This window comes from Poecilia reticulata, linkage group LG8 (genome assembly GCF_000633615.1).
Source record: "Poecilia reticulata strain Guanapo linkage group LG8, Guppy_female_1.0+MT, whole genome shotgun sequence".
In the NCBI taxonomy this organism is placed as follows: domain Eukaryota; kingdom Metazoa; phylum Chordata; class Actinopteri; order Cyprinodontiformes; family Poeciliidae; genus Poecilia; species Poecilia reticulata.
This window is the reverse complement of record NC_024338.1, coordinates 25,263,021-25,275,315: the sequence shown is the minus strand read 5'-3', so window position 1 is coordinate 25,275,315 and position 12,295 is coordinate 25,263,021. Positions and strand designations below refer to the sequence as shown.

Below are 12,295 nucleotides of genomic sequence, written 5' to 3'. Positions count from 1 at the left end.
TCTGCACAAGAGTAGTTTGTGATTAAGGGTTAAGAAAAAAAATGAGCAACTTTTTGTTGATTTATCACTCAAAATCCCAATAAAAATGCACTGAAGTCTAGAATGCATTAATACTTCTGCAAGTCAATAACTGATTAATATCGGCAACCTCTGCTTTGCATGATAAAAAACACACTASAGTGATGACACCGGGKCTGAATAACCCACCCCTCTTATTACCAGGCTGGTAACAGACTGACTCACAGTGTCTGGGTCAAGATTCAAACGCCCCCATCTCAAAGGGCCCACTGTGCTGCCRGCGTTCGCAGCGAGTGCATTCACAGACTGGATGGGATGACAGTGTTTGTCCAAGAACAGTGAAGCTAGTGAGTGAGACAACACAGTCGCTGTTCTTGAGAGCAATATGCCAGTGAGTGTGTGAGGGAGATTATTTTAGCTTATTTTGAGGGAGCAGGTTGAACAGATAGCGTCTGTGTGGATTTAATGCGATAAGTAAAACTCCTCWGATATATAGATCTCCGTTTTCGCTGTTTGACAGCAACTGAAGATGTGTTTCATGGAGGAGAGGAGGAAAAAAAAAACACAGGAAAGTGTAGCTCTTCCTTAATGATCGGCTGCAAATGACAGACTGATYGCAAGCAGATGTCTGATCAGTTTTAACTAAAAGCACTTCACTCAGAACCCCATCAGTGCTTCTGTTAAACAGATGTGGCTTGTGTGTGTACATCCATATATACATGTCATATATATGTGCATCGTTCCCACCCGTAAACACTTGCTTGATCTCAGACAAGCAGGATCTTTCATTGCATGAAAGCAGCAATTACCCATCACCCTCAACACTAATTATGTCATTAGTGAGGCCGGTGCAGAGCCRGTTGTATGTAATGATGTGTTTTGTGTGCGAGTCTGTTCCACATGAAAATAAAGGCCTTTGTGGAGGACTTTGAGGAGAGACTGGGGAAAGGAAGTCAACATTTGATGCACTTCCAGTCCTGTTTTCACACAAAAATGGTAAATCAACAATTTTAGTGGAAGAAAAGAGGTGAGAGAAGGTACAACTTATGAAAAAGTCTAGATTTTCATCTCTTGAAGCAGTTTTAAAAGTACTAGAGTGTAAGGGGTTCCCATCMATTTCTGCTTCAGTAATTGCAGATTTTTCTGTGAAACTTGACTAAATTATTTGCAGAAAATTTGTCTTGTGGTCGTCTTTCTTTTGGAGAGCATATATAAAATATGYGCTACTGGCTGGCGTTTGCAAACTACCCATTTGAGGCGCATCATTTATTTTCCCTGGTGTTGATTGGCTGAGCAGAAATAAGAAACACTGTAGAAATTAGCTTTTGAGGTAGTGCTAAAAATGGCTTCTACTGTGCACATATCTGGTGTTAAAACAATCTAAAATAAGTAATATTAAGATTTTTAGAGGATCTCTCAAGTATTCACTGATTTCTCRAGGCCCCACTGTAAATAAAATTCTGAAAAACAACAATAAATGTCTGCTTCTGCAGTTTCCTCTGATGACTCAAAGAAACACAACACCTAGCAAGCCTAATTTGACGGAAGGGTTAGCTTGGGGTTAGAAAATTTAATAAAAGAAACCAACAAGCTCATGTTAGCTCAATCTGCATAGTCATCAACCACAAATTGAATCTTCTATTTTGYGAGAGAGAAACAAAATTAATCAGTTCATTGCACATYGTCTTCAAACGAGTATAAAACCATTTTCTCAAGTTGATAGTGATTTGTTTTAGTGGTCCTTGTTGTCAATACTTACATTGCTGATCTGGTCCTGTGTTTTCTTAATTCTCTGCAGCTCTGGCGTGTCGGCGACCACGCTGAAACCTTTGCCTTTATTCTTCTCAAAGTCCTCCTTGTAGTGAACCTGCGCGACAAGATGTCAGAGAGGAGGAAACGATTAAAAATCAGCAAGTGTGGAACATACGTTTGGGGGGAAAAATAGCTCCAAATGGATGCTTGTGAGTCAACAAATACAGAGCAGATTATAATTTATGGATGCTTTGACCTAGATTCTTTCAGCATAAGAAATTTCCAACGAAAGCAGATAGTTGGGGTTAGCTTCCACCTCGTAACCACTTGGTTCCAGTGTTTGTAATGGTTTTATTGTACTAATAAAAGACTTTTATAGATGCATTAAAAATGTTCTCCGGCTGGATTTACTACCGCTTCACACTATTAGAAAACAGCAACAAGTTAAAATGTTACAGCAAAGTGGGACACTTGGCAAATGTTCAAAMTAGCAGCTGTTTACAATGAACAAAGTAAAACTATTTAAATTGCTTAGTAGAGCAAATATTACAAAATGTTTCTCCAAATTAAAACTAAATCCTATGATCTTGGGGTTATGTGGGTGGCAGACATTTTTAAATCCCAACARATATTTTTCTAAGATTTCAAGTCCAGGACTTGTTCTGAAACAAAGTCTTAGTTGCCTTGGAGATATTTCAGCTGGTGCGGTTCGCTTTCACACTGCTATGTGAAACGAACCAAAACCTTTGAAAAACCTGTTCCCCTCCTCGCCTGTGGAGGCGCTGCACCACGAACCACTGCAGGAAACGACAAAAAAACTGAAGAGGAAGATGCGAGCACAACTTCCTTCTTCATGAAGTGTAAACAAAAATGGAARTAGACGTCACATTTTAGAGGTTGTAGGATTTCYTTTTGGTCTTTCAGTAAAACAATCATTTCTCCAGCATTTGTTTTGATTGCATTTACCCAGAATGCCCTGTGCTGTCGTCCACTTCCTGCATTTGGAGCAGCGTGTATTAATTTTATTTAACTAAACTGTCCTTGTGTAATTTCCTTAAAACACACACCCCTTAATAAATGTGAGTTATGGTAATAAACCTAATTTGCAGTGGGGGTTTGAGTAATTTTAGATAAATTGAAACACTTGTATATTTGCTAAACTAAYACATTGTTCTGTGTTTTGTCTTTGTCCCACATGTATCCATTTTTGTTCATTCCGTTATCTAAATAGTTATTTTGTACATAAATACAAAATAACTATTTTGTTGGTCTATAATGTTTGGCACAACCAGGAAGTTGTGCCGCTAAAACAGCCGCAATTTATGCTCGATATAAAATGCAGATAAGTCAGCYGTGTGTGCAAGCAGAACAAGGTGGGTCCTGCGCGTATCGCTCAGTTTTTCTGTGATGACGTCAACTTCCTGTTTGCTTAGGAGTGCAGGCCTTCCATACAGGACATGTTGGCAACCATATATGGTCAAAACGAGAGGTAGTGAGTGACAAACGGTGTTTGAGTGAGCATTTCCAACCCCACCCACCCGTTTCTGACCCTGAGGGCAGAGGAGGAAATGTCCAGCCCAGGCAAAACTGTTACCCGTGAGTTTTCTCTGACTGCCTCAAAACAGAGAGCTCCAGCTGAAGATGAAACAGGAAGGCATTACCAGGTGTTATTTTTGAAGCACCCAGTCTCGGTCTAACCTCCCTGCAAGAGATAGCTGCAGTTTGCAACCAAGAAACAAATACCTGCTCCCCCCTCTCTCAGATGTCTAAATTATGTTTGACACGGCCTAATAGACTGCTGACCGATCCTCCCTTAATCTTTTGACGCCTTGTGAAGAGATGACACGGCTGTGATTCACATAATCTGAGCGCGTACATGATTCAGCGTGATACGCCCATGCTTCAGTCAGTCTTCTGTGACGTACGGAACCACGAGAATATAACTGCAGCAGAAACTCAAACCCTGAAAAAGGGACACGTTGGGAATAAAGCGGTCTTGACTCAGCCTCGTTTGATTTCCCAAACCCATCTCCTTTGTCTTTTAGGGTCAACACCCCTGCTCGCTCTGCGCCAATCGCATTTTTGCTTTCTTTCCCCACCCACGACTTTTCCTCTTTCATTCATTCATATTTTAAAGCTTCAACAGCGTCAGAAACTCCTCCTAGAGATCTAAAGCTTTTATTTCATCCTTCCTCCTTCCATTTGCATTCCTGCTGCATTCTCTTTCTTGGGATTTTGCTTTTATCTCCTCCTCTAACCTGCACAGCTCTTTTTTTTTTGCCTCGCTCATCGCTTCTTCGATTCATTCAGTCTGCTTTCTTCATTTCTCTCTTTCTTGTGCCCTTTTTCCTTTCAGTTTTTCCCCCGCAAAGTCTTGTAATGAGGTGTGACAAACCTCTACCCTGCTGCCATAGCAATAGGGTTCCTCTAGCAACACGGCACCATGAACGGTGGGGATGAGAAGCTGAATACAGTTACTGTTTCCTTCAAGTCCTTTCAACTTTCTTCCAGTGATACAAAGGCAAGTTAAAATATCGTATGTAACTATAACAAACCTTTTGAATAAAAAAAAAGAAAAGGGGTGCTAAGAGTTGTTATTCTGATATTTTCATAGAAGCTCCTCACTGGACGCTTTTCAAAAACAACCTTCACTTTTATTTTCAGAACAAATGTATTTTGACACCTCAGCAGAAAATGAAGTTCCTTCTTTTAAATGTTGGCACTGGAAACATTTCTGAGTATCGGTTTACTCAACATCAAACATTTAGAAACAACAATCTTCATACAGTTGAAATCAGATTTTACATACAATGAATAAGAAGATGCACACATCTTTTTCTCACTGAATAAGAAATGTACTTTTTTTTTTTTATGTTTGCAAACAGAAATAATTTAGGTAATTCTAACTACGCTAAAACAATAAAAGTTCGGTCCGATTTAACTTCAGACAGTGAGGGACAAAAATGTGCGTCTTTTTAGTCAGTTTATGTAAATATCTGGTTTCAACTGTACATGCTTCCTTTATGATGATGGGGGATGTCTAGATGTATGGCCCACATGGAAAACACACCATCTGTCCCTCAGTTTCTTAACCCCTCTCTCCATATGACCAACATCCCCACTCCACAGAGCACCCTTCTTTCACACACACACGCCCCTTGTCTCATCTGTAGTGTCTGACAATGACATTTGGATTAGACTCACGCTTTGATAAGCCCTGCCCTCCTATCAGCACAACACTCTCTCTCCTCTGCTGCACGCTGAGAAAACAATCCTTCACAGCTTTTCACACATCTTCTCCTGCTTCTCTCCGTCTAGATTAATACAGCAATACTTCTTAAAGTTGAGCTTTTTTTTGTCTCTAGAGGAGGCATTTGCAGCCAGTTTGTGCATCAGTTTGCTGCAAGGTTGGAGACGGGGCCTGGATAATACCCGTGTTAAACGGACGGCGGAGTCCGGCGACGACAGGCGCTTAAATTCCGTAACAAAAGTATGTCTTCGTCTTTTTTAATCTTTTTTTTTTAATCTCTTTCTCTTTCTTACTGTTTATTCAATGTCACATGCTGTTTTTTTTATTTATAATTATGTAAAGCACCTTGAAATGCCTTGCTGCTGAAATGTGCTATATAAATAAAATTTGATTGATTGATTGATTGATTGATCCAAGTTCCCACAATCACAAACAAGTTCCTTGAATACCAAAGTATGACAGTCACCAATAAGACAAGTGAAACCACAGACGACAGCCTCAAAGGTTTTTGAGTGTCAAAATAGTTTGGCACCAGATTTAATTAATTGGTTTTTAGACACTTTAGGTGTGACTGCTGGAGACGGACACCAACCCCCTGCAATAAAATCTGGATAATTAAATTAGAAAGATAGTTTGGTCTTTAAGTTTGCTTTATTCCCCTCTCCTCCAAGAGACAATATGGAGTAAAAATAAAATATAAATTTTTTCATACAGATTTGATTTTAATCGATTGTTTTGATTTATTTTCTGCAAAAATAAACTAGAAATGACAGAAAATGCGGCTTTTATTTCAATCATGCCTTTTGACCAACAATGAAGCATTGACCAACATATTTGATGTGTATGATTTTGGTGATGACCCTCATCAAAATGTAATGTTTGTTCAATTATTGACTATATTTATAACTTTATTTTGTGTTTTTTACTTTGAAAAACCTTGATACTGAATGTGCTGTACAAATAAACTTGACTGATTTTGTGAATTGTATGGTGGGATATTAGGGCAAGGCTGCAAGAGTTTATCAGAAAGCCTTCAAATCTTAAAATTAAGAAAAAAAAGCTGTTTTAGTGGAAAAAAAAGTGTGTTAAAAGAGGAAATATTTCCTTATCTGCAACACCTATGATTAAGGTTCACAAGATGCTCAACATTCTTGTTTTTAATTTTTTGCCATTTCTTGTGTTTGAATTCTCATAAAATTACAACTTTATTCCCCTCTGATAGCATGACTTCATTCTAGTAAGCCTTATTGACAATACTCCACAGATTACATAGAAAACCTGTGTAAACGAAGCAGCAGATGACATGGAAAATCATCCAAAACGGTGGAAATTTCACACTGGATTTCAAGCAGTTTGAATTGTGTTTCTCTCCACTTTTCCCCTAAAATCTGGGACCTTGATTTTCAAACCAAATCCCAGTCCATCTTTTTTTTTTTCTGGACCCAGGTAAAAATCTTTTGAGGTCTCTGGTTCGAAGTCACTCCTAAATCTAAATTATGTTCACAATTCCTACAAAAAGATAGCTATTTTTGCAGTTTGTGCTTTTTCTTCCACATTTTTCTTTCCACTCAATTCAAGTTTGCGTAATGAATCTACAAGGAAATAAATAAATCCACTCTTTACTCATTTCCCAATTTACTAAGATGGCAGCTCTTCTGACTGCTGACTGAATCATTTCATAGACTTTTGAATTATTATATTTTTAGGTACCTCTTTTGATGTCAGAACACACTTTTGCAGAATAAAAACAGATTCTCCTTGGCCCTCTGATGTGCTACTACTAAAGCCGGATGCTGTTGCCAAGATGGGGGTGTGTTGAGTCTGTAAAAATTTTTATTTTCCAAGTATCAAAATAATAATAAATGTGACTCATGGAGGGATGAAAGCTTTTGCAGCAGAACACAACCTTTGAACAGGAAGAGCAATGTTTATTACGTCAACCCCTCATCATGGCTGATTGGAGTAGATAGGATAATTCCAATACATTTGAGTGAAACACGTTTATTTATTCAGTGGGAATGTATAAAAATAGACCTGGTAGAGAATTTTCCCACAAGGCTTTTAGGCAATACTTATTCGTTGCAAATAGGGCACTGGACCCCAGTCTCGGTCTAACCTCCCTGCAAGAGATAGCTGCAGTTTGCAACCAAGAAACAAATACCTGGAAAATTACATGGAAGGAAAACTGCAGCAGTAAAATCAAAATTCATCTGGTGACGGCATTGCAAAAACGCAGAGTGATAGGTCAAACATTACGACGCTATGACACAGTAAAAGCAGGAATGGGTAAATCACCTCTACTTCATCCAGGTAATTCCCATGAAAATAAGCTAAATTTCTGTGACTGCTGCTGTGTGGATGAGTCTTGATTCAAGGTAAGGCTAAACTACAACAACCAGATAAAAACCAAGGCTTTCTGCCAAGTTATTCTATAAAAACACTTGATGCATAACATTAGCCTACAATGTTCCATGTTTTAGACTCCATAGTGTCTAAAAGCTGCAGGATTGTTCAAATACACAGCAAGACTGATGTTGATTGTACATGTTTAAGCTAATGTGAGTTTGTTTTTAGGATCAATTTGTCCCGTTTATCTTTTAATGTTAAAAGTTTGGTGTTCATCAGAAAAACGCTAAATTTGACATAAAACAATTTTGACTTTGTTTCTTTTTTTCTTATTTAAACGTTCCAGGTTAAACTAGTGTTAATATCAGTCAAAGATAACCGAGTACATATAAAACACAGCTTATCGCTGCTCCAGTTTTCTGTCAGTGAAGTTTTTTTTGTCATCTGTTCAGTGCGCGATGCGTTGATTGGCATACTTTAAACTGTCAGGCAGCAATGGGGCTGGAGTGTTTCAAGTAAAGATGACCTTATCTTTCCAAAATGTCTGAATTCATGATTTGGAATTATGAAAGGTTAGCTTTTTACATGGCAGCTGCTGTTTGAATTAGTTGTACACCAATATATCCACCCTGATTTCCTTAATTTTGGGGTATCGGCTGATAAGAAATTGATCTACTAATCTCATCTACATCCGGAAAGGTATGAAAATCGGCCACTGTTGCTTCTTGCTCTGTTGGGATAGAGGACTGACCCACCAGGTCACGTTTGCACATGCGCTGTTAATAATCACCCTACCCATGCCAACTTTGTGACTTTGTCGCTATAGTTTGCGACAAAAAAAGAAACTGTATCAACAAAATTTGGTGATACAGTCAGGCTTTTTAAAGATCAGTGATCGGTCAGAAAACTACAATCGGTGAAGCCCTAGTTTGGATAATTTTTTCCCCCTTTGTTAAATGAATTTTTGTATTTACTCTGATAATCTTTACCCAATATTTACAATTTGGTTGATAATCTGAAACATTTAACTGAGAAAAACAAAATTCAGGAAAGTGGGGCAACAATTTATGGAAACACTGCAAGTTGTGGGTTTGTTTAGCTTTTGGTTTAGAAGTTGACCACTTCCAAAGTTTGTTGAGGCTCAACACAGACGGGGAATGAGAACTATCCAACAAAGCGTGATTTCTAAGGACAGACATGTGAAAACACCTGCATAACTCAACTCAAACCAACCAGCAACTTGCAAATTCCTAAAAGGAGAGTGATGGGTCATTTGGTAAATAATGAATACTTTGCTTGGCTAAGTTCCAAGTTACCTGGCTCTGCATCTTGGTCTGCTGTTTGAGGCGAAGGTTCTCTGGAGTATCAGCCACACAGGTAAAGTTTGTCTTGGGGTAGTGTCTGTAAAACAAAACATTGAGGACACCAGTGAATATCAATGAAGTTACCAGCTTCCACTCTGACGCACAGCAAGGCTCAAACCTCGCCTGCTAAGAAAAAACGGTATAAATCAAGCAGCGTGCAGATTGTGGCCCCAATGTGGAGGCATTTGTTATTCAAGGTGGTCCCGACGTTGAATTAGGAGCGCCTGTAGACAAAAAGCATGTCAGCATTAACAATGGTTTGTCAGTGAGAGCCAAAGAAGCCTGAAAAAGCAGAAATACAAGAAAGGGGCTGAGATGGGGGGTGGAAACCTCAAGGTTCCAGAGTTTGGAGACAAGCCATAGCAGGTGAAGGAAAAGCTTTTCAGAAACAAAGCACAGGAATACCGTCTCACACTTGTGGGCACGGTGCTATGGGGATAACAGGAAGACAAACAGCATGCAGCAGACACAGCAACGAGGTCAAACTGACGGTGTGAATGATGCTGTGGGCCCCTCCCTTCACTAGAGCATGAAGGAGACTTTGTTTTTTTTTTTTAAACGATTTTAGATGCATCTTCCTTTCATTCAGAGAAAATACTGTCTGAAACATAATTTAAGCAGTAGACTAGCTGAGTTTCCATTGACCCTATAATAGAAAAATTTAGGTTTCAAAATAAATTAGCTTAATTGAAACACACCAATTAAGAAGAAATCCCTCTTCTCTCAATAAGTTTCGCCACTAGCCTGAGGAGATTTTTTGTCCGCATCAAAATTTTAAAATATATTTCACAAAAATGCAATGGAAACACTTTTTTTTGCATTGCATTGCATCCCATGATCAACAACAGGATGTTACTACTGGCGGAAACCATGAAGAAAAAGGAAGTAATTGGAGGAGAATGGTACAGCGTGTTCCTTAATGACTTATCGCATGAACAAACTTATTCACATGTGAATCTAATTATATTTCTTTTTTAACTGAAACAATTGCGAAATTGTGGTTTTTTTCTATATTAGTGGAATTTAGACAAATTTCTGCACACATTTGTAATAGAAACACAGCTACTGACTGCTGTGGGCAGAGGAAAAACTTTAGGACTTCTCTCTTAAGTTTCTAAGACTTAAATAGGGAGTGGCTTGTGTGCAATGCAATTTGCCAGAGTACTTTTTATTTCCACTAAAGCACATCAAGTATGTATTTACAGAAAAAAAAAAACAATCCCAGTGAGTGTAAAAAACTATTCTGTATGTTCTGTGATTGAGTAACCATTCAGCTTTTATTCTTCACTGGCCACAGACTGTCTGAACTCCCATTAGAGGCAGTATAAGCGAGGCATCAGACAGTGTTATTCTATAATGGAGGCTTTCAAGTAAATGCAACCCTGGGTCAACAAGTAATGGTGCCTGCCAGCTCATTCAGTCCTAAAGGCAGAAAACCACATGGCGCATGTCTAGTGGGAGACGAAAACCCCCAACAGTGCATCTAGCAGCTTATCTGGACTACATTTCCCAGACTGCCTCAGGATACTCTGTGTCCCTAAAAATCTTTAGACGCTACCAATGCCTCTGAGTGACCCACTTTGCCAATATGTTTACAATTTCATTGAAAATATACTCAACTAACTCAATGAGAGTTTTCTCAATGCAACAACCATAGTTGGTGAATTGCTAAAAAATAATTTGGGGAAAAGCTTTGCACAGAAGTTAAAAATGAAACTACTTTAAACCCAGACATTTGATCTTTCTCTGCACCCGTCTCTGCTCACTCTGGCCTTTTTAAGGCAACAAGTTTAAATAAAGTAGCTGCTACCTGACATTCAGATGCAGTGGTTAGCAAAGCTTGTAGTTTCATTGCTCAAATATCTAATCATAGAAGCCCAGACATTTTCCTACACTGTCACGTCAGCATTTCATGTATGATTGTGTCTTGCAGAAGTATTAATGTCGTTTTGCAACTGTAATTGTTTGGATAATTCATTTAGATTTTTTGTGATACCAACACAAAACAATAAATAGCTATAAATTTGTTTTTATAATCATTTTATCCTCCACAAAAATGAAATCTACAGTGTGACTTTGTATTCAACGTCCTTGAGTCAACCTACCTACTATTGAAATTACAGTTTAATCTTTTAAGGCATGCCTCCAACAACTTTGTACATTTAGGGAGCATTTATCCGTTTTTCAGTGGAGAGTGTCAACAAACATCAAATTTCAAGTTTTTCTGCCAATTCTCAGTTGAATTTAGATCTGAACTTTGACTAGACAATTGAAGTGCATAAATATGCTTTGATCTAAACCAGTGGTTCTTAACCTTTTTTGAGGTACCGAACCCACCAGTTTCATATGCGCATTCACTGAACCCTTCTGTAGCGATAAATAAAATATGACTTTTTCCCCCCCAAATTCAAGACATAGATTTTAGTTGGGTCATCCCAAGATCACCAAGTCTTCTTAAAAGGTAGAGTCTCTCAGAACAGTTCTTTAAAATATAGTCAGTGTTTTCAGCAAAGTTGAGCTGACTGTCCAGGAACGACCCATGGTATTTAAAATGTGCCACAGTGTCAACAGGTTGGCCATCGAGAGAAACTGGAACCACTTTAAGGTCTTGTTCAGGTCATTTAATTAGCTCTACATTCTTAAGATAATGAAAAATTAATAATAAATAATAAAGAATGCGGTATTCTGATTTAGTAATGTAATTATATTAGTTGTGTTACCACCCCCACGCCACTAGAGGCAGTACCAACCCCGAAAAGATGCGACCAAGGAGCAGATTTAGAAGTTCACCAAAAGCTACAGAATTTGGTAAAAACTGTGAGCTTTGCTGAAGTAATTAAAGACACAAGTTCAAATCCATGCTGAGAGTGGAGCTCCTTCAATCAGTGCTCCTCCACAGCACTGATTGGCTAAGCAATGTAACATGATCCTCTGCAGCAAGCGATGGCAAAGCGGGGCGCGTCATTACGACTTTACACAAGTGTACACTTGTGTCTTTACCTCCGGGGCAGAGGCTCCGCCGAACCCCTAAGACCGACTCATCGAACCCCTGGGGTTCGATGAGTCGAACCCAGGTTAAGATCGAACCCAGGTTAAGAATTGCTGATCTAAACTAAGGGTGACCCACTCCAGTTTTCCAGTGTCCTGGATGTTTTGGGTACATCTCTGAACCAACACAGATTCATTAATACTGAATTGCCTCCCTGGTTTTCTGAAGTTTTGCAGGTGTCCCCTAATGAACCAATCATTTGATCATGTGATTGGTTCATTACGGGAACCAATAAAAACAAGTAAAACGTGAAGAAGAGTTTTCACAAAGCTCACCATTCCACTGTATGTTTACAGAAGCAGTTCAATCATTCTCTCAGGAACCATGCAGGTTTTATAACTTTAAGAAATGCATTCTCGCCCACCTGTTTGGTTTAATCAAACCAAAGTTCACTTGTCTAGAAAGTCCGGTTTGTTTGGGGAGGAGTGAAAGCGTATCAGCACTCCGATGGGGACCAACAAAGCCAACTCTGGTCTCGGTTCGGTTGAAGTGAACACCGGTGCGGCTCAAATGTAT

General features: G+C 38.9%; 1 protein-coding gene across 1 annotated transcript in view; it reads right to left on the bottom strand.

The window, feature by feature from the left end:
- Positions 1 to 12,295, bottom strand: part of lasp1 (LIM and SH3 protein 1) — a gene marked incomplete at its 3' end in the record, with an annotated part of 37,986 nt that overhangs the window by 5,367 nt on the left and 20,324 nt on the right. The window contains exons 3-4 of the mRNA XM_017306144.1: positions 8,683 to 8,767; positions 1,778 to 1,885 (exon numbers count right to left, since the gene is read on the bottom strand). Coding sequence (XP_017161633.1) covers positions 1,778 to 1,885; positions 8,683 to 8,767 — 193 coding nt within the window. The remainder of the gene's footprint in view (positions 1 to 1,777; positions 1,886 to 8,682; positions 8,768 to 12,295) is intronic.